This window comes from Carex rostrata, chromosome 13 (genome assembly GCF_964058835.1).
Source record: "Carex rostrata chromosome 13, lpCarRost1.2, whole genome shotgun sequence".
NCBI lineage: Eukaryota > Viridiplantae > Streptophyta > Magnoliopsida > Poales > Cyperaceae > Carex > Carex rostrata.
This window is the reverse complement of record NC_135930.1, coordinates 6,711,232-6,734,535: the sequence shown is the minus strand read 5'-3', so window position 1 is coordinate 6,734,535 and position 23,304 is coordinate 6,711,232. Positions and strand designations below refer to the sequence as shown.

General features: G+C 33.5%; 2 protein-coding genes across 2 annotated transcripts; one reads left to right on the top strand and one right to left on the bottom strand.

Annotated features, from left to right (window-relative positions):
* Positions 1-2,912: 2,912 nt before the first annotated feature.
* Positions 2,913-3,943, top strand: LOC144564237 (small heat shock protein, chloroplastic-like). Its single transcript, XM_078313816.1, has 2 exons — positions 2,913-3,256; positions 3,382-3,943. The coding sequence occupies exons 1-2, from the start codon at positions 2,998-3,000 to the stop codon at positions 3,831-3,833; spliced, it is 711 nt and encodes a 236-aa protein (XP_078169942.1). The 5' UTR covers positions 2,913-2,997; the 3' UTR covers positions 3,834-3,943.
* Positions 3,944-4,682: 739 nt separating this feature from the next.
* LOC144564758 (GDSL esterase/lipase At5g55050-like) lies at positions 4,683-10,741 on the bottom strand. The gene is made up of 5 exons (XM_078314357.1): positions 10,444-10,741; positions 6,833-6,963; positions 6,011-6,241; positions 5,492-5,741; positions 4,683-5,127 (listed from the first exon to the last, which is right to left on the bottom strand). Exons 1-5 carry the CDS (start codon positions 10,685-10,687, stop codon positions 4,910-4,912), a joined length of 1,074 nt encoding a protein of 357 aa, XP_078170483.1. The 5' UTR covers positions 10,688-10,741; the 3' UTR covers positions 4,683-4,909.
* Between the last annotated feature and the right edge of the window lie 12,563 nt (positions 10,742-23,304).

Genomic DNA, 23,304 nt, shown 5'->3' with positions numbered 1-23,304 from the left:
CTACGCTATTCGCAATAGCTTTTTTTTTGGTCTCCCCGCTATGCCGCTATAATCGCTATTTAGAACCTTGAATTGAACTCATGCTTTGGAGGTTGAGCTTAAGCTTCCAGGCTTTTGTGGGCCTCTAATTCTGCCCCCATCAAATTCTCCTGATCATACTGTCTTGGTTTGTAGTTTTAATAGCCCATAATTTTAGAACTTGTTTAGTAGATATTATGGATGGTCTATTTTGACTAAAATATGTTTGATTCAATCTTATTTGTTTCAACACTAGCCACCAAAAATATTGGGGTGGAGGTTATCATATTATTTTTACATTTACAGAGCATGTCTCAATTCAAGGTGGCCTTTTATTAAGTGCGTTTGAAGGAGATACGTGGCGGACAAAAGCACTAGAGCAGGGCGGAAATAAATCTGCTGTGATTCTGAAGAGATCGCAGCATCCTGTGATTTCAAATCTAATCTTTCACTTTTTGGAATGCACAAATTTTAACAATACTTATTTTTTATACACGAATCTCTAGACAGATAAATGGATGGATATCGAATAACAGGGTCTGCGATTCCTTTATAATCACAGCAGATGTATTTCCAGAGCGGGCCGGGGTGGAGCCACGCACCCACAAGCAAAGCAAAATGGTGGTATCAGAGTTTGGGTGATGTGAGGTCCCCGTTTGGATAACACAATAATGGCACAGGCGCTTAAAAATGTTTTCATATATCTAGATTTTTTTATGTTTTGTTACGTCTAAGTCATATTTCTGGTGCAAAAACTGTTGAGTATGTCGTTTAAAATCTGTTTAGATTTAGGTAGTAATTTATATTTCAAAAAAAGATTTTGGTAGCATTTTAGGCGGTTATAAATATAGGTAGTATGTTAGGTGCTTGAAAGAAATAAACAACAAAGTTGTGAAAAGAGAAAGAATGACAAGTGGTAGAGAAAAAGAGAGGGAAAAAAAATGAATTCACACACATGAAAATATCCCGATTCGAGTTAATCTATGAAAATTTCGGACTAAATTTTTTTTAATATAATTTTTTTTGCATGAATTTTAAAATAACAATAATAATATTTCTCACATTTCGATAGACATCGGATTAAATGTAATCAGTTCTTAAATATGAACATAAAATAGCAGGGTGTGGATAAAAGATCATTTGATGGACAAGAATACTTACTAGCTAGTTTGACTGGTTAAAAATTTTGATTGGGGATTATTGAATGGAGGATAAAAATATTTCTCATTTTTTTGTCAATTTGTTATACATAATCAGAGGAATATAGTTCGAGATGGTTTAAATTATTGGAAAAATTATTAGTGAGAGATCGATGGTCCAGATCGGCCATCGATGACAGGTAGATTTAATAAAAATTGGCGCTCTTATTTTTTGATAATTAATCAAACTAACGGTATAATGATCTCCCTAACTTTATGCGAGATATTTTACATTTCGAAAGTTTTTATTCGAGTTATTTTACTCTGGTGTAATAATCCCGTTAATTTTACCAAACAAATCCCAAAATAGCCCAGGTAAAATGTAAAAGGAAAACAATATTTTTGTCCTGAAAGGTCAAAAGACCGTATTTCATTTCTGAGTTGAAAGCTACAATGGGTGTTTATCAAGTACTGCAATAAATGCCTTCCTGTTTTGAATGAGTTGTGAGCCTTCTGATCATCTTTTTGGCATATGTATCTGAACTGTTAATTTTGCCAATATGTAGCTAGATTTTAACTAATAAAGTAGTTTGTAATATCTAACAGTTAAGTACATTCCAGGTTTAAATATAAGAATCTAAAGGATCTAAATGTGTGCTCCAACCTCAGCTTAATTTGTTCATATTCTCCACATATGAAGAAACAAAACCTACATAACAAATGCCAATTAATTAATTCAGTTTCCAAATATGTAGGAAAAAATATTTGTAGATGGGCTTTGATTAATGCAATCACTCGGTCTAATATTTTAAATTTTAATCATGTTAACACCATTTTCGTTAATATTAACACACGGAATACACTTGATTGCTGACAGTTTGTTAGGTTCAAAGTTTTGTGTTAATTAAGGTTAATATTAAACCATTCACGTCATTAATTTGCATTGTCATGACAGTATTGCTTTTTTTTTTTTAATCTAGTCTACAAATTATGTCATTTGAGCTCTATTTAAAAATATACAATATATAATGACTTTCAACAATATAAGAAAAATCGTCACCTATAATTAATTTTTCTCTACATCTTATATGAAAGTCACTCGTAATGTAAAGATACATAATGATCATACATCACCGCTTGAATGCTATCAACTCATAGTAAGCAATAATCTATTTTATAGAATGCAAAATTTAAAATTTTAAGACAAAGACAGCGACACAAAGTTAAAAATTCAATTTTAGATTGTATTTATAAAAAAAAAAAGGGTAACCATGCACACTTCCTTCACTAAAAGGATTTTTCTGTCACGCAAATCTTGTCACTGTCGTCATGCGATTCGCACAAACCTAACAAATCATGCAAGGAAGGTGTGTGAACAGTGGTTAACAAATTTCCTTAAACAGGACCGAGTAAAACCAACTTATTGCTAGCCTACGGGCTCATTTGCACACAAAAAAAAAACTTATTGTTCAGGCCCAAAGTTCCCAATTCATTATTTAAGACCCAAAAACAAATTTATTGTATGGCCCAAAGAAACCCAGTTTAATAATTTGATCCATGTCAACGGTCGAACCTCATGTCTCCCGGGATCTAGTGCTTTCCAGAAAGACAGAGAAACCGGATACTACCCCTCCTCCAATCGATTCGTGTGTCAGTGTCACTCCAAAATTGGTCATGAACCTTCTCGATTCCTCCTCCAGCTCTATATAAATACTGTTACTCGGCTGTGCTCCGTCGTAGAAGAAATTCAAAGCACGCTCAAGCAGTACTTCGACCAATCACCACACTATAAGTCCTTAGTAATATACACCACACAACTAATTAGTTTCCTTGCACAAAAATGGCGGTGGTATCTCCATGCGGTCTTGCAAGTCGCCTCACCTCACGTCTCATGGCACGGTCAATGGTGATGACTCCGAAATGCTTTGGGAATCAAGTTCGTGTTTGGCCTATGTCTGCTTCTTCAGCGATGCCGCAGAAGCATAAGGACTCGGCAGTGAGTGTGCATGTTGATCAAAATGCGGTTGGGAATTATAATGGAAATAAGCAGGACATGGAGAGGCAGCCTCGCCGTGCTTCTCTTGACATCTCTCCTTTTGGTATGTATTTTTTCTCCCTTCAATTGCTTATACTTAATTCTATGAAAGGTTTCATAAAGAGTAAGGAATACTGTAACTGTTGCCACATTGTGTTACTAACAATTGGTGTTTGAAAATTGATTCAGGCTTGATGGATCCATACTCACCGATGAAGACAATGCGGCAAATGCTAGATTCAATGGACAGGCTATTTGAGGACACCATGGCATATCCTGGCACCGTGACTAGACGGTCTCAAAGCAATGGAGGTCGTGCTGAAGTGCGGGCACCATGGGACATCGTGGAAGATGAAAAGGAGGTGAAAATGCGGTTTGACATGCCGGGTTTGTCCAAGGAGGAGGTCAAGGTATCAGTTGAAGATGACATGTTGGTCATAAAGGGAGAGCATAAGGAGGAAGGCAGCGGAGAGAAGGGTGAGTGGTGGAAGAGAGGCGCAAGAACATACGACCTGCAATTGCTTTTGCCCGATGAATGTGACAAAAGCAAGGTTGCAGCCGAGTTCAAGAACGGGGTTTTGCTTGTGACAGTTCCGAAGGGACAAATCGAGCGCAATGTTTTTGATGTTGAGATCAAGTGAGGTTTTTGTAGGTTAGACACTGTATATGTGCTGATGTGTCTGTTTCTGAGGTTTTAGTTCAAAGTGATTTTGGTTTACCATGTAATCTGTAGTTCAAATTGATTTTGGTTGGTTAGCCATTGAATTGAACTCATGCTTTAGATGTTCTGCCCTCCATCAATTCTCCTGCCCATATTGTATTGGTTTATAGTTTGATTTATCAAAATATTTAGTTTATTTGATCCATTGAAATGTATCCGTGGGACTACCGAGTGACTTATTTTTGTCATATTTTAAATTGGAGATGAATGAAAATTGAAGAAATATACAAAACATGTATATACTACTTTTATGACTTATGAGCCTAATTTTTACTGAAATTGACTTAATAGTGGTCGGGTCTGTCCAGTCCATGGAAGTCGGGTCCTGAGCTTAGGTGGTGATTACTCGAGTCGCAATGCAAAGACAGGGTAGCAAGAATATTTCTCAAATACAGCAGATTTATTTCCGTTTTGAGAGAAAAAAAACACTAATTTTATTGATTTCTGATATTATTTTAAAATGTTATTCTAGTGCCTATTCGTAGGCTACAAAATTTAAAGAGCCGGTAGACTATTTCTCAATTTACATAATATGCTATATCTGCTAATTAATATTAACTGAACTGTTATTATTAGATAGATACATTGTACTTGGACTTTGTATTAGGATTAGTTACATGATTCTGTTATTTCTGTTACAAACAGTGACTCTATGTATATTGAGTACTGAGGTCTATATAAAGACCGTACCCTGTAACGCCTAGAGGTTAATGAAATCATAATATTCATTGCATATCTTACTTTCTATATTTATCAATGTAATTGACTTATTGACTTCTAATTGATTATCTGTCTTACATTTGACCGATACCCGATACAGAAATACTTCTCTCACAAAATCTTTAACAGTGGTGAATGTAACTTCACATAACCTTATGTATCAAATCTAATTATGTAAACCTATAAGCATTACATAAGAAAATTACTATATATGTATAGCGATCAAAATGATATTTTTTTAGGGGATGATTACAGCTACGCAATGGTAATTATAATTTAAGATGCCAACTGTCTTATGCTTTGAGGGTAAACCAACGGTGCCGATCCATCGAATGCGGTGCTCACAACCATGCTGGCTGTTGCCTCGGTCGGGTGGTAGAAGTCCCAGAAAATGTGATTACTTCTGTTGGAACAATAGGTGGCAATCGGGAGGCACGCAACCTTTGCATTCAGATCTCCCAATCCACAGCATGCCGACTTCACTTCTGTGAAACCTAGTTACCACATCAATGTTTCTCTTTATTAAAATTAAAATATGCATAATTTCTAAACAGATATGAACTTAATTATGTTTAACTCATTCCCTAAAAAGTATGGGAGTTTGTCATGTAATCGATACCCTTTATTAAATGTATGGCCCTAATGCATACTTGTACCAGTACCTGAAATGCCATATAAAGGCCTACCTTTGTCAACTAGAAAAAAGTAACTAACCATTCACCTTTCAAGATTATTACATATTTATACCAGTATATTACAAGTTTTAATTTTGGTAGAATGAATATTATATTGAAAGATAGGTGCTAAAATACTAATTTCCCTGATAAATAAAAGATAAGTGCTAAAATTGGATTATACCATAGGCAGATGGTTGTTGGATGTATTGCTGCAAAACAGTAGATGTGTCGAGGAAGGAGTAGCTGATATCGGTGAATTGTGTGCTCATCTCATTTAGTAGAGAAGAAACTGCCTGGTTATAGAGGACAGAAGCGTAATTTCCTCCTGCGTTGCATTCCTTTGTCTTGTTTTGCTCACGCAAAGCAGGGCAGCAGCCAACTGGACCTGTGCCGAGGAACACGAATTTCCGTGCACCTAGGTTGTATATCCTCTGAAACATTTTTCGCAGCAGTTGTAATTTTTGATGTCTTCTTTTTAAAATTCAACTTCAAGCATTAATTTAATGTTTTCATATATTTTTTCCTTTAGAAGGACCAATGTGTATATTTTATATTCAGTATTTTTTTAGTTAAGATTAGTAGTACTAATGTATCATCGATGTAACATGCATTTTCCGAACAGTGAGAGACATGGTACCAGACATCTAGTACTGGTTTCAAAAAATTTCTTGTAGTTAATAGATAGAGATCAGACAGTCACCTTTAGTTGGCCGTGTAGTGTAGGAATAATCGAATCGACAAACTGTTGAGGTGTTGCTTTGCTAGCAGAATTTGATTTTGCATAATCTAAAAGCTCATTGCTTCCTATAACAATTGCGAAAACTGATTTGGAGAGGTGATCTTGTGCTTGTACTGTGCCAAGTTGTTGTACTATGGTTCCATATACTGTCGAGTAGTAGTTGATTTGCTGATTAAAGCTTATACATTTACTCTGAATAAACATAATTGTTGAATAGTTATGATCAAAGTAAGCGTATTTATTCATGAGGGTTCAAATGTCTCTATTTTTTGTGTCTTCATTATGTCTTTATTTATAAAACCTTAATAATTTAAATTAAAAACTTAAATGTCAAATTAAAATTATTAATACAACAAATATTATTTTTTCAATGCACATATAAAAAAATATGACATTTCATATTTGTTTTAATTGTTATCAAAGACTTGTAAAAATACATTGATATGAATAATTTATGAATGTTAATTTACCAACTTATTATTCATATAAGTAAAACCCAAAAGTGATATTTTTTAATGTACATGTAGAGAAAACAATATGGATCACATCTAACGGTTTTATTTTGACAAATACATTTATAAAAGTTTTAATATTAGAAAGTTTAAAAGTGGAGGCATACAGAGGCACATAAAATACAAGTATTTAAACCCTCCTCTTTATTCATATTCTCTGCATTGAGTCGTTGCCAATGTTAATGGATGTTCGATCGATATTACTATATTTCAAAGGAGATATAAAATATATCTTTTTGAAGTGTAATATTGTAAAATGATTTTTTCTTACCGAATTTGTGGAGTTCAAAACGCCGGCACCACCGGAAGCAAAACTGACACCAGTGAGATACACAGAGGTGTGGTTTGATTTGGAGGAAAGAGACAGGTACGGGGGCGAGGTTTGCAAACCCAGATTCTGAGCTGCAAACAATTAATTGTTCATCAATTCAGGGTGTCAATTATAATTTCAGGAAAGACATTAACAGTTCCAAAAACAGTTCTGATTTTGAGCACAATCACATAGTCTACATCAGTATTAATTACTAGTAAATGAATTCCTATATAATCAAATGGTTCATGTGCAATGCAAAGTTCCAACAATTTAGTTTTAATTCAACAGATTGTATCTGTAACTAGAGAAAAAACTTGTCACAGAATATTCTTCAATGAGTGATTAACAGGATAACTCCATTTTGGGTAAAATGGAGAGTAAATTTTTTGAAATTTGTTCCTCTGCTGGATTTAGGGGTGTCAATGGGTACGGTACGGACCGGGTGGATGCATTTTCATACCCTTATCCATTAAAATTGACTTTACTCATACCCTATCCATACCCATTAAAAATTGACCTTACTCTACTCTACTCTTATCCGCTAATATTATCGGGTAACGAAACGGTAACGGGTGAATAATGGATAATACTAATATAATAATTAGTATTATTATATTTTACAAATTAAACATCAAAAACTCATTCATTTCACACATATGTAATTGCATTTCTAATAAAAAAAAAATAAAAATAAATGTGCGATCAATTCCAACTAAATTGTTGTTATAAAAGAAGAAAATTCAAAAATACAAATATATATTTAGGTGGCTTAGAAATTGAATTGAATATATATTTTGATTTTTTTAATTACCCTATAGTGTAAAGGTAGTGGATTAACAATACCCGGGTCGGGTATACCCGACCATACCTGCCCGTGCCCGAGCCCGGGTATGGGTCGGGTACTCGGGTACGCGGGTACGGGTATAAACCGGACCGGACCCGTTTTTTTGGACCAATACCCGACCATACCCTACCCGAGTTTACCCGTACCCAACTATACCCGTACCCTAGTACCCGAGTACCCGTACCCGTACCCGATACCCGAGTACTGTTCATCCGAATTCAAAATTAAAAAATTATGTTTTTCCCTCCCAGAAAAAAACCAACAAAAAACCAGAAAAAAACCAACAAAAAACCAGAAAAAAAAACAGCAAAAAAAAAAAAAAAAAAAACCAACAAAAAAACAGAAACAAAAAAACCAGAAAAAAAAAATACCCGTACCCGCCCTAACCGTCAAGGGTACACGGGTACGGGTATAGGACGGGTAGGGTATGATTTTTGAAAAATATACCCGACCATACCCGTACTTGTATACCCTTGTACCCGTCCTACCCGTACCCGAGACGTACCCGTACCCGTCCCGGGTATACCCGGGTACTCGTACCCGCCCGCCCATTAAACCTCTATGTAAAGGGTACGAAATAGTCATTACCAATATCCTTAATCATTTGGTTACCGAAAGATAATTCTTATTTATATTCATACCCAATAAGCTAACGAAAAAAAAAAAATTATCTATACCCGTCTTATCAAATACAATACGGATCGGATAAACGGCTAAAAAGTTACCATTGCCACCCCTAGGGCCCTAGCTGGGGTCTTAGTTACTGGAGGCGATTAATGTATGTTTTATATCTCCTATTTAATGTACAATGTTGACTTCTTTGACTTGGACATTTTTCTCTGCAATTTTCCAAGTTAACACCAGGCGGGATGTTTCCTCTTTTGTATACCATCAAATCAAATGTGAAGAAAAATTTCTTTTTCTTTTCTTTTTTCTTTAAGTGATATATTGATGGAGAAGAAAGTTATTTTTCAGTGATATGTGCCGGTTGCTTGTATTAATTGTGCATTAAAGAATCAATTAGTCCGTATAGCTGGGACGGTGTAGAAGTGTACATTAATTCATTTATTCTTAAAAATGGTATTGGCATTTAAAAATTTAAAACTTTGGAAAAGTTGTTTGCAAATGGTATAACACATCTTTTAACTTTAATAATCAACTCGATCACAGTAATTCGAAAAAAATAAAAAATAAAATCAGAAGTGTCATTCATTAATATAGAAGTAAAAATACATTTTTTATTTCAAAAAGAAAATTGCAGAGGAGATGTCAGCACACCACTAAAATATGATGGAGGTCTCTATCTGCACATGTTGTGGAATAATAATTTGTGACCACAAATAAAGCAATGCATGCAAATATAGGGTGTGAAGCTTCCATGAATAGTAACATATATATGCATCATGCATGCATGGAACTAGTTCTTTAAAGGAATCCAGAAAAGAGGTGTGATATTAAATAATTTCTAAAGTGGATTCCCATAAAAATGCATAACAGAAGTGTATACATGAGATGTCATCTGAAAGGTAGATGCCACTATGATAACTAAAGGGAACCAATGCAGAGGTGTAAAACTGTAAATAGATCAAAGCTTTATCTATCAAAATAAAGAATTAAAAAAATATTACATGTAAATACAAAATCAACAAAAATTTAGGACTGAAAAGAGAAGGGGCACCTTCTTGTATTGTAATTAATGATCAATGTTTATATAAATTAATTATTATAACATTTCATTAATACCTGTCAAATCATATCCTTTAATTGTCACCCTTTTAATTTTGTCATGCCATGTATGATGCATACAGTGAAGGTACAGAAACAAAGATATTATCAAGATTCGTCTTTCTCTTAACACAGACAAAAGGCTGAAAACTATCAACTGTATTGCACATAAATATCTAACTAACATCCAAAGTTTGGTACTTAGTTGTGATCAACATAACAAGAAAATTTCTTAAATCATGTTATATTTAATTTTCACTACTAATACAGTAATACTACCTAAACAAAAAGAGGATATATATACAAGAGAAAGACTACCATATATACATTACAATGAATATATATTTTTGTACATTGTTACCGGATTCAAAGTTCAAATAACCAATTCAAACTGTTCATCTTGTTCTCCATATTAATATGTGTTTGGAGACCAAATTATATATTTTTTGAAAAAAATTTACTATTTTTTTAGATTTATTGAAAATCGCTATTTTTTATGGTCCAGATTTGTCCGAAAACAACGATTTTCAATAAATCTAAAAAAATAGTAATAATTTTCAAAAAATGTAAAATTTGGTCTCCAAACACATATTAATATGGAGAACAAGATGAACAGTTTGGATCGATTATTTGGACTTTGAATCCGGTAATTTATAGTTCAATGTACAAAAATGCCTATGCATTACAATATATGGTAGCCTTACTCATATATACAAATACAATGTGTGTTAAGCTTTTTTTTTTTTTTTTATCACAGTGGATGCTAACATTTTTTTAGGGGTAAAGTAGGAAGTAGGAACAAAAGATTTATTCCGATATATACCTGCAAACATTACTTCCATATCTCATATACATACATAACGAAAATTTTGGTGCAATTTAATTACTTTCCTCTTAGTAATTTGGTTGCAAGCCAGAGTTTGAAGAGGAAAATCCATAGCATGCATGCATGCATATAATTAAAATGCATGAAAATTAATTAAATAGAGTCAATACTTACATAAGAAATCTGCAAAGTTTTTGCCATTACTGAAGCGGCCAGTGGCTTTGCGGCCCGGGTAGTCGATTCCGTTGTGTGGGAAGTTGGCTTTCAGCAAAGAGAATTGCAGGTGGTTGTTGTTACCAACATCTGCTAGTGAGTCTCCAAATACATACACTGCTGGCACAATTCCTTGTACATTTTTACATAGCAATAGAATGAAGGTTATATATATTATGGTGCAATAGGTCATGTTAGAGGCCATGGTTCTAAAAGAAATATGGAGAGATCTAGAGAGATGTTTTGGAGTTTGAATTGGTGTGTGGTGTCTCCCTCACTATTGGAAAAAATAGAATCAGTATCGGTTATATACAGATATCAGTATCGGTTCACAACCGATCCTGATGAGGGCGACACAGATACCAAACAAATCTGTATCGGTTGTTACAACCGATGCAGATAGGTACCAATCTGCATCGGTTCTAATTAACAACCGATGCAGATAGGTACTAATCTGCATCGGTTCTAATTAACAACCGATGCAGATAGATTTTGTAAATAGAATTTTTAAAATTCAGGAAAAACTATCAGCATCGGTTCTACTGTACAACCGATACAGATGTATATTTCAAATTATATTTTTTAAATTCAGAAAATAGAGTATCAGCATCGGTTCTGACTGAAAAACCGATACTGATTTGTATTTTAATTAAGAAAATCACTATCAGCATCGGTTCTTAAGTAAGAACCGATGCTGATACTCAATTGAATTTTTAAAAAATATTTTTTATTAAATGGCCAGCTTCCATATTTATTTAGCTGGCCGAAATTTGAAATTATCACAAATCCTAAATTATCAATAAAACACATTCTAAATTAATTTTCAATAAAACACATCCTAAATTAATTATCAATAAAACACATCATAAATTAATTATATATCATACACATCCTAACTTATTACAAAAAATTCATGTTCCTAACTTCCTCTCGTCTTAATTTCTTTCAGCAAGGCTTTGGCCCACATTTGGCGAAAGTCGGCCAAGCGTTGTAACGTATATTTAGCGGGAATATCCTGCATTTTTAGAATTTGTGAAGAGCATATATATACAATTAAATTGTGTATTTTATTATATTTGAAGCAACAATTCTTATTTTTGAAAAATTTATAAATGCATATATACCTTCAATTGCGGAAAAACATCGAGACAGTGGTTTATTATGTCTTGCATGAGCAACATGGTATAATATGCACATTCCCAGCCGGCTGGTTGTTGTGGGCACTACATAACAAGTTTCAAAAAAAAAATGTTTGTATTACGAGCATACAAATGGCTTATATGTATATTCATTATAATTATATCGCAATATGAATTTTTACCTTGCAATCGTTATGAACTGTTAAAGAAGCACCCATTTCCTTTATGAAGACGCTGTTGAAATATGAAAACATTGAACAATCAGTACTTACGATACATTTTTGAAATGATAATATAATAATAAAATCATTAGTATTCTTAAAAAACGTAAAATTTAGGAAAGACACTTACTCCTCGATAGCAGCACTGATCATCAGCATTCTTTTACCTTTCTTATCGGAATCGTACACGTACAATGCACGTTCTGCTTTGTCACTGGCAATCTGCTTTGGTTTACAATCATCACTTTTATCACTGGCAATCTGCTTTGGTTTGTAACGTGATGCACCACATTTTGGACACTCATGAAGGTCTTCATACTCATTTCGATATAATATACAATCATTTGGGCACGCGTGTATTCTTTGAACTCCCAAATCAACTGGGCACAATATTTTCTTCGCTTCGTAAATATTGGGTGGTATCTCGTTTCCTTCCGGAAGCATTTCTTTTAAAGTTTGTAATAGCTCAGTAAAACTTCTATCACTCCAACCGTTAGATGCTTTAAGGTTATACAATTTTAATACACCTTTCAATTTTGAAAATTTAGAACAACCAGGATACAATTCCTTATTAGAATCTTCGTACAAATTCTCAAACAAACAATACTGCTTATCATTATCAAAATCCTCTTCTATATCACGTAACATTTGATCAAAATTATCACATTTATCTACCACTATATCATCATTTTCTTCGGTATGATACTCCTGTTGCTCAGTACGAGTACCTACGTCGGTTTCCAATCCCCGTAAGTCATTCCCCTCATCCCCAACGGTATGGTATTCCTGATGCTCAGTACCAGTACCTATGTCGGTTGGAAAACTCTCACCATGCCATATCCAACACTTATATCCTTGCTTGAATCCACGACGGATTAAATGGCTCCTCACTTGGTTCGAGTTGGAAAATTTTTGACCATTGTTACAATCACGACAAGGACACGACATCATTGTACTCCCCTTATTCGCCATATCTTCCATAGCAACTCTGATAAATTCCTCGACACCTGTCGTATATTCATCCGATAGACGTGATGCTTCGTACATCCAACTGCGGTCCATCTGCAATTATAGTAGAACACAATTAATTTAGAACAAGCTTGGGGTACTAAATTATATTCACAGTAAGGCTTACATGGGGCCTGGTTACCATCCTATCCCACTCTTTGAATACTTCGTCTCAGTAGTGACCACTTGGTAGTCGTGTTTTAGTATTTAAGAAAATTTCGGCAGCATTTCCCCTTAGTTCCCCGAGTATTCGGGGAACTAATAAGGAGAAATGCTGCCGAAATTTTCTTAAATACTAAAACACGACTAACAAGTGGTCACATCCTAATTGAGACAAAGTATTCAAAGAGCAGTCCCAAAACGGGGACTATTCAAAATTAATCCCTAATGGATTAATTTTGAACGGGTATCATGACTTAAAGGCATTAATCATACGGTTTTGGCTCTCAAGACAATACTCTAGCTACATACTTACTACAAATCTATTTAGTCTAGCTATCGAAATACACATTTATGCACAAAACTAATTAAACATGAGTTTTATGTGGTACTTACAACTTTTTTAGATGCCGTACCGAGTGAGATGAAGATCGCTGCACCAAATCTCTCAATAATAGCCAAACTACAAAATTAAACCATCGGAACCTAAATAAGAGATGTATATATATATAACATGGACTTAACTACGATGCTATATATGGGTTGCATAGAGGCCTCCCGTGCTACGGCTCAATATTTGAGTTTTCAAAATACTCACGGTCGATCCGAACCGTTTATCTTGTTATCCGTATTAATATGTGTTTGGAGACCAAATTTTACATTTTTTGGAAATTTTTAACTATTTTTTTAGATTTATTGAAAATCGTTGTTTTTCATACAAATCTGGACCATAAAAAAGTAGTAAACAATTTCCAAAAAATGTCAAATTTGGTCTCCAAACACATATTAATACGGAGAACAAGATAAACGGTTCGGATCGACCGTGAGTATTTTGAAAACTCAAATATTGAGCCGTAGCACGGGAGGCCTCTATGCAACCCATAGCATATTAGCCAAATACTATATAACATATATATGATGCATGCTAGGGTATATATTGGTATATATCAAAAGCTCAAATATAGCATGCATGTGCAAATATAGTTATATCAAAAATTCATATATATCATGAATTTGCTCATCTTCACATATAAAGAAAAGCTTAAAATATAAAAATGTATTAAAACCTAAAAGATAGATTAGGGTTTATAAAATGGGCCGAATTAGAACCTAAATTGTGCTAGATCTAACATCAAACTTGAGAAAAGAGATGATTAATCAATTAATGAACCTGAGAACGAAGAGTGAGATAGCTGATCAATGCCCAGTAAGATAGCTGCTGCGCCAAGCAATGGAGGAAGAAGAAAGAAAAATGATTCTGTGAAGAATCAGACTTCGGGATAAAGCTAAATATGAACTATCAGCATCGGTTCTAAGCTTAAAACCGATGCTGATACTATCAGCATCGGTTTTAAGCTTAGAACCGATGCTGATACTTTACAATCAGAATCGGTTCTAATATTAAAACCGATGCTGATACTATCAGCATCGGTTCTAAACTTAGAACCGATGCTGATACTTTATAATCAGAATCGGTTCTAAACTTAGAACCGATGCTGATAGTATCAGCATCGGTTTTAAGCTTAGAACCGATGCTGATAGTGCATGTGCTGTGCTTTCATTACCTTTTAGTATCGGTTTTAGTGATAGAACCGATTCAGGTAAGTATTAGTATCGGTTGGTTAGTACACCCGATCCAGATAAGCCGATCCTGATTCCTGTTTTTCCACTAGTGCCTCTCTTTCTATATATAAACTCAATATGAAGTGGGGATCGAATATATGGTCAAGATATTGATGGGACATATATTAAGTCAACAATGGATTGACAGCTTTTGTTAGTCAAATAAAAGAGTATTACACAGAAGTAAAAAATAAATAAAAAATCACATGAGGCATGAGTTTTACAAAATAAAATTATCATGATTAATTCTTGTTGAACGTACCTTTCGAATATATATGTATGTATTAGTCAACCATTGTCCAACATTGTGTGCATGTGGGAGGTCAATGGAACAAAAATATGCGTTGTAAAAAAAAGATCGTCGGCAAATGATCTATAAATATTTCTTATAAAAAGAATTTGGTCGTCATATTTACTAACAGCCTCAAATTTTACATTTTTCTGAATTTTTTTTACTATTTATTAAGTATTTTACAAAATTGTTGATCCAACGGTGGCAGCTGATTTTACTGTTTTGTTAAGCCACCGTTGGATCAACAATTTTGTAAAATACTTAATAAATAGTAAAAAAATTCAGAAAAACATAAAATTTGGTCTCCAAGCACATATTAATATGGAGAACAAGATGAGCGGTTTGGATCGGTCATTTGGATTTTGAATTTTAGATTTATGGTCCAATGCACAAACCCCTCCATGCATTGCAATGCACAAACCCCTCCATGCATTGCAATGCACCATAGCCCATCTCTCTCTCTACATATATATATATATATATAGAGAGAGAGAGAGAGAGAGAGATATGAGCTACGGTGAGCCATGAAGTAAAACGCGTTTGTACTCCACATCATATTTTCATTTTGAAAGTCCAAACGACCGATCCAAACTGTTAGATGTGATTACCATATTGAAATGTGCTTGGAGACCAAATTTTACATTTTTTTGGAATTTTTTTACTATTTATTAAGCAATTTTGAAAACTGCTGTTTTGCTGTGAACAGTAAAAAAATAGTAAAAATTTCTGGACCATCGGATCAGCGATTTTCAAAATTGCTTAATAAATAGTAAAAATTTCCAAAAAATGTAAAATTTGGTCTCCAAGCTCATTTCAATATGGAGATTATGTTGAGCGGATCGGTCGTTTAGATTTTCAAAATAAAAATATAGTACCATGGAGCACCAACTCATTTTACTTTGAAAATTGCTGATCCAACAGTGGCTGCTTATTTTATTGTTTTGTTAAGCCACCGTTGGATCAACAATTTTCAAAGTGGCTTAATAAATAGTAAAAAAATTCAGAAAAATGTAAAATTTGGTCTCCAAGCACGTATTAATATGGAGAACAAGATGAATGGTTCGGATCGACGACGTTTTGGATTTTTGAAATTTCAAATTTGGACCGTATGCATACGAATGCACATTAGTCACTCTCTCTCTCTCTCTGTGTGTATATATATATATATAGTAAAGCTAGGATGTGATGTGCTCACCAAGAGGGTTTGGTGAACACAACTTCAAAAGTATATCGGATCGACTTCAAACACCGAATCCAAGCCGTTGAAATTCATATACTTCATGAGTGATGCATGTACACGCAAAATTTTGAAAGTTTAGAGTTTATTTGCTACATGGTCAAGTGGTCAAAGAAATAATCTTTTTATAAATTAATTTATAAATTGTTTTACATATTCAATTTTTATCATTTCTTTAACCGCTTAACCTTGTAGTAAATAAACTCAAAACTTTTAAAATTTTGCATGTATATGCATCACTCATAAAGTATATGAATTTCAACGGTTTGAATTCGACGTTTGAAGTCGATCTGATATACTTTTGAAGTTGTGCTCACCAAATCATTTTGGTGAACACATCACACCCTAGCTTTACTCCTCTCTATATATATATATGTAATTCACAATATATTTAAAAATAGAGAAATGTTGAGGCACTAACTTCATTACTATCATCATGGTTAACATTGAACGGAAATATTGGTTCATCATAAATTCAAATAAATTGAATAATAACGTCAATAAAATATGTATGTTATTTGATTCAATCGGAACTGGTTCAAGTCCCTATTAATTGCTATTAAAATTTTCCAGTTTTTTGACATCTTTGTTACTATTTTTCTGTGTTTGATCAAATCATATTCAATAGTCTACAAATTGATCACTAATAATATAGTTATGATGATAGCAATTGATAAATGTATTTGTAGATTGATTCCCCTATATATATGATTACTCAATTATAAATTTATATTGTCAATTGCCTGACCTGTTTAGATTTAGTTACATCAAACTGTATTATTTTCATATATAGTATATATAGGTAGGTACTAAGCTAAAACGAACGTCCTGGAAGAGATATCTCTAGCTAACTGAGAGTCTGAGACTGGTGGTTTGGCACAGGCCAAGATCAAATTGAAGTGGGTTATGGCTTTTGTACAACAAGAATGAGATACTTTTCGCGAGAATAAAAAAATGACTTTTTGCGACGGACTACTTTCATTGTTCAGTTTTTTCTTTTTGTGACGGACGACCGTCGTAAATGTGCTTTTTCCCTCGCAACCAAAAATGTCATATCTGGGTTTTAAAACTTAGCCTAGAATATCAAAAATTGATTCTAAGTGATAATATAACATTTATACGACATTTTTCTTATTACAATCTTTTTTTTTTAATTTTCTGAAAACTTATTCTTTTTGTTTGTCAAACAAAAAAAAATATTAAATTATGAATTACTATGAGGGAAGCTATGGTACTAGATACAGTGCATATTAGTTTCTAGTTCCTTATATGGATCAATATCTTCATTTTTAAAATTTAAATAATTTTTTTACTATTTTTTGGATAGGTAGAAAATCATTTGATTTGATTCTAGACTATTTAAATTAGTGGTTTTCTACGTACCTATCTAAAAAAATAGTAAATATTAAAAAAAACATAAAATTTAATTAACAAATATATATTTTTGAGTAGAACTAGGGTGTTCTTAAGTCCACCAAAATATTTGGTGAGCTTAACTCTAAAACCTATCAAATCTGTTTCAAATGACGAATCTGAACCGTTGAAACCCGTCTACTTTATGAGTGATGAGTCTACATGTGAAAATTTTAAACATTCGAATTAATTTAGTATAAAGTCAAGCGGTCAAAAAACATTCAAAAAATGAATACACTAAAATTAATTTATTAACCTCCTAATTTTGACCGATTGACTTTATACTAAACTAATTCGAATGTTTAAAAATTTCGCATGTAGACGCATCACACGTAAGATAGACAGATTCCAACGGTTCAGATTCGTCATTTGAAATCGATTTGATGGGTTTTGAAGTTAAGCTCACCAAACACTTTGGTGAGCTTAAGAAAACCCTAGTTCTACTCTATATTTTTATATGAGAATTATGTTGAATGATTTAAATCAACTATTTCAACTTTGAAATCTAAATTATTATTTCATAGGACGGATCTATATTGTGCTATGCAAAGTACAATGACCTTAATTACTTCTTATAAATTTAGCATACTGTTGTAAAATCTCTAGGTCAGTACTGACTTGGCTATATGATGTGTGATAATTGGAAATTTTTTTATAAACCATAAATAGAAAAACAATTTTTAGGGAATCAGCATGATTGTTTTTTTTTTTTGAAAAACCACAAAGACCGAGTGGAGCATTCGGTCTCCACTTTTTTTTTCTCCAGACCGAATGCTCCACTCGGTCTCACTCTTTTTTCAACTTTTCCGTGCGGCAAACGGTGTGGCATATGTTTTATGTATATGTATAGAGAGTGACTTGAAATTTTAAAATCCAAAAAGTCGATCCGAACCGTTCATCTTGTTTTCCATATTAATATGTGCTTGGAGACCAAATTTTACATTTTTCTGAAATTTTTTACTATTTATTAAGTCACTTTGAAAATTGTTGATCCAACGGTGGCTTAACAAAACAGTAAAATTAGCAGCCACCGTTGGATCAACAATTTTCAAAGTGGCTTAATAAATAGTAAAAAAATTCAGAAAAATGTAAAATTTGATCTCCAAGCACATATTAATATGGAAAACAAGATGAACGGTTCGGATCGACTTTTTGGATTTTAAAATTTCAAGTCACTCTCTATACATATACATAAAAGGATTATTCGGATCTTATGTGGCCGAATCTGTGAAAAATTGAAAAAAATGGTGAGACCGAGTGGAGCATTCGGTCTGGAGAAAAAAAAAAGTGGAGACCGAATGCTCCACTCGGTCTTTGTGATTTTTCAAAAAAAAAAAACAATCATACTGGTTCCCTAAAAATTGTTTTTCTATTTATGGTTTATAAAATTGATCCTGATAATTGTGCCTCCACCTGTTGGTATCAGAAAATAACGCGGTACGCATGGTGGGTCCATGAAACAGCACACTGCAATGATACATGATACGTGCTCACATTTGTTTCACACACAAAAATCAAGGTGATATTGTTGGGTTGGATCAATTGCACTAGAGCTCAATTAAGCGTTGAGAAAGAGAAAAGGATTGGGGAAATGGAATCTAATCTCACTTTCTCAAAAAGAAAATGACACATCTTTTGCAATCTAGTTAATGTACAGCTGACGACTATTACTTGCTCTAAACATGTCAATTATTTTCACACTAATGATTAATGGATAAAGATAATTGATAGTGGCAGAAGTCAAAATTATTTATTCCTAGAAATATATTAAATATATTGTCGAGCATGAGATGTATATAAAAAAAAGTCAAATGTCTTGATTTTTTAAAATATTAACAGCTCAAAATTTAAAACTAAAATGTCAAATAAATAAAACCATTGGATGCAGTGTTATTAGAACCGGACCGGACCGCCAATTTAACCAAAAAAACCAGAACCGGGCACCTGTCTGATTCGGTTCTATTTAAAGACCGCTTAAGCAGTTGACTCGGTTAAAACCCATTTAACCGAGTGAACAAAATCGAAGTACAAAGCCGGTTCAATACATATTTCATAAATCTAGCAGAAATTGCTATTTTCTCCCGGATCCTAAAATTTTCTTCATTTTTCTCAAATCGCCAAGATGGAAAGCACCTGGAAATTGGATCCCCTTCCTTCTATGACCTCAATTATCAATTTGGTTGTGTTCTTCAATATTGTTGATCTATTAAGTGTATTTCACGATGGTGCAAGTAGCTTGAAAGTTGAAACGAGATTGCAAAAGAAGTTGTCTACATCTAATACTGTAAGTAATCTCATACAATTAATGAATTCAAATATGTAAAATACGTGAAATGCTTGAATTTTTTTAGTAAACTTTATGAATTGATGCATGCATTTTAAGTGTTTGATGAAATGTTCAAATGAATATAATTTTAGATGACAGCAGTGGTAATCCTTTAAACAATTCATAGAGGGATTAATTTTGTTCGGTATCAGTAATTCTGAAGGAGAGGATTTGAGTGTTGTGTAACCGCTGGATGAAGTTTTGTTAATTCATTTCAATTCAATTTTTGTATGTTGTAGTTTAGACAGTATGACTCATCCGAATATGCCTGAGTAGGATACTGTTTGGGTTTAGATGCGTGGTAATATGCACTATATAAGATGTGCTGCTGTACACTGTGCAAATGCAATAATCATGATATGATTCCTGGCAATTTTTTTCATGAAAATTAAAAAAAAATCAGTAATTCATTTATGTTGCTTGTTTAAGTACTTCTCGATGTATTTAGTTTTTAGAATACAATTTAAAATATCAAATTCAGACCATTGAATTTTGTACCCATCTTCATAAATAGTAAAAAAATTCAGAAAAATGTAAAATTTGGTCTCCAAGCACATATTAATATGGAGAACAAGATTAACGGTTCGGATCGACTGTTTGAACTTTTAAAATAAAAATATGTTTATTTTACAAATAGATCCTTATGTCCATAGAAGCCTTTAACTCATTTCTATAATACAAAATAGAGTCGGCCTACTCTACTGATGTAAGCATATCTATGCTACCAATTCGTAGTCCGTCCGATTAACTTTCAGATTCCCGTCTGATGAATTCAATTTTTTTTTTTTTTTTTTTTTTGTTTAGAATGTTGGCAGAAGCTATCAAGTGATTTTCAAAATTTACGGAACAAAAAAGAATTAACGGGTCCCTTCTCTCTATTTCTCCGCATCCACCCCGCCTCCCTCCGTTCTGTCAGCAATGGAAGAATTGTGTTTTTTTAGTCGTCGGAGTTTACCAGCAGTTTGAATTGAACAGAATAAGGCGCGAAGGAGAATTGGGCTCAAACTGAGATAAATGGGCTAGAATCTAGATAAGCACTGGGACCAGCGAGTTCAGGGTTGGCAAGTAGAGAAGACACTGATCGATGGGGCACAACGCGACAGGCTGCTTCTTGATCCTTCTCCCTCTGAGGAAATTTGTTACTCTGACGGGGACCACAAGCGTTATTTAACCTATCTCTCCGTTTTTTTGAACAGGATGATCAAGGAAGGGACTTAAGAGAGGGCATTTGAGTGGTAAGAAACGGAGAAGGCTTGTGAAGATTACAGAGGCCGTTATGAGGAATCTCGGAACTTTAGTAATAAGTCCCTGAGTTTATCTTAATTTTACTATGTTAGTTGAAGGGTGTAATTGAATAAATAACCTCTTAAATAGGGAGCTGAGGCCAGAGGCTCAAACTTGAACAAATAACTTGTTATAGGAAGCTCAGACTTGAAATTTATTCTATTTACTATGCAATTTTAACCCAAAATTTCCCTTTCCAGCATTCAATTTTATTTCGTTATCTTCCATAAAACCAAATTTATCCATGCTTTTCAATTGAGTTCATGACACGCTCCGACTGAGCCTCTCTCCACCACCGCCACCTTCAATCCCACCTCTCCTGGTTAGCGACTCTCTCTCTCTCTCTCTCTCTCTCTCTCTCTCTCTCTCTATGTTGATCTGTCTCCCTCTCCCTCTCTTTCTCTCTCAGCAATTTGTTTAAATTGGAAAACCCTATGGGGTTTAAGGCAGGTTGATAAAATGCGAAAATTTTTGTTGCTCTTTTTATTGAGATAATGTAAGTCCTATTTTTCTTCTTAGCATGGTAAACAAGCATTATATAATTAAGACAAGTTATTTTATGGAAAATCTTGAATCTGTGCAGCATTAGGTCTAATATTATAGTTAATTAAGACAAGTTCTTTTTGCATCAATTAGTTTCTTCACTCAGTCATTTAATTAATTAAGTAGTACTCATCATTTCCTCAGGAAGAAATCCGGTCAAATCAACAAAGCAAGAAACATATCAAGAAAATATATGGTCTGTCACCATTTTTAAAACACCCAAAAACACTGTTTTTGTTTCCAATGGTCAGCTCTTGATTAGAGAAACCTCCCATTAAAATTTTATTTCCTAAAATTATATGAATGAATACCTCAATTAACAACAAATTTGAATGTAAGCCATGATGTTGTGACTTTTTGTAGAAAAGCTGTATACATCTTTTTTTTTTTCTTTTACGGTTTTTAATACACTATTATTACATAGGAACTTTCAAAGAAAGGCATCTAATTTTTCTTTCACTATTATCACTATTTTTAACTCACTACAGTCATCTCTTTCAATTTTTTTATCATTTGTTGGTTGGTTACTTTGCCGTGTAATAAAAAAAAGATTAGAAACAACAAAATCCAAAGGTGAAAAGATGGAAGTAATTCGGCGTAACTGGTGGATACCGCTCGTACCAGTCTTCTACTATTCTGCGTACAAATTAACTGAAATCCCTCCAGGTCATCACCAGTCTGGTTTGATTGCTCCAAATCAACAACAGAAGGTGAAAAAAGTGTAATTCTTATCCTTTTTATTATTATTCTTTATCCTCATCGCAATTATAATTTATAAGGAATCCTAAATCTAAGTATTTGGAAAAGATTGCATCTATGTCTTTGTGTATGTGTTGGGAAAGGGAGGGGTTCCAAATATTTTGTTTTACCTTTTTATTTTTCAATTTAGGTAACTGAAGAATTTTAGTTTAGTACTTCAGGGTTTTCAATTAATAACAGTAATGGCAGCCATTATACCAGCAGTTATATAAGTTTGTCTGATAATCTGTCATCCCATTAAATCAAACTGGGATGCCCTGTTGAAAGCAAAAGAATGTATATTTGATGGGCCTTTTTCGGACTAGTTTTGTTTGAAGTTTCATTGCATAGTTGCGTAGTTGAATAGTTATCATGCTGGCAAAATGTAAGATGAAACACAGAAATAGTACACTAACTAACACAGAAAAATGTAAGTTGAAATACCGTTTTTTTTTAAAAGAAAGGCTGACTACAGCCCGAATTTATATTACTATCATTGTTTTTACAACTATTTCTTTAAAACTAACTAAGAACTGAATTAAAAAAAAACGTTTTACTACAAAACCCCTTCTGAGAAGAAAGGCTGAGTTCAAGATTTTTGTAATTTTTTTTTATTTTACAATGTATAACAGATAAGAGAAGAGCAGTTCAAGACTGGTCGTTTACTTGGTGAATTCCTAAGGCTCATACGTGGCAAGCAACCTGATGTGGCGGGGGAGCTGCAAACTTCAATAGTGCGCTATCATGAGAAGTCTCCATATCAGCTTTTTAACCGAAAACTTCAGGTACAAAAGTTAGTTTTGAATGTTAATTGTGATTGTGTGTTTGATTGTTACTCT

What these genes read in the sequence shown, in the direction of transcription:
- LOC144564237 (XM_078313816.1), top strand. Translation starts at nt 2,998, where the DNA reads ATGGCGGTGGTATCTCCATGCGGTCTTGCAAGTCGCCTCACCTCACGT. An exon ending in TCTTGACATCTCTCCTTTTG is followed by an intron (nt 3,257 to 3,381) that starts GTATGTATTTTT and finishes AAATTGATTCAG; the next exon opens with GCTTGATGGATCCATACTCA.
- LOC144564758 (XM_078314357.1), bottom strand. Translation starts at nt 10,687, where the DNA reads ATGGCCTCTAACATGACCTATTGCACCATAATATATATAACCTTCATT. An exon ending in AAACTTTGCAGATTTCTTAT is followed by an intron (nt 6,964 to 10,443) that starts GTAAGTATTGAC and finishes AATTGTTTGCAG; the next exon opens with CTCAGAATCTGGGTTTGCAA. An exon ending in CACTACACGGCCAACTAAAG is followed by an intron (nt 5,742 to 6,010) that starts GTGACTGTCTGA and finishes AAAATGTTTCAG; the next exon opens with AGGATATACAACCTAGGTGC.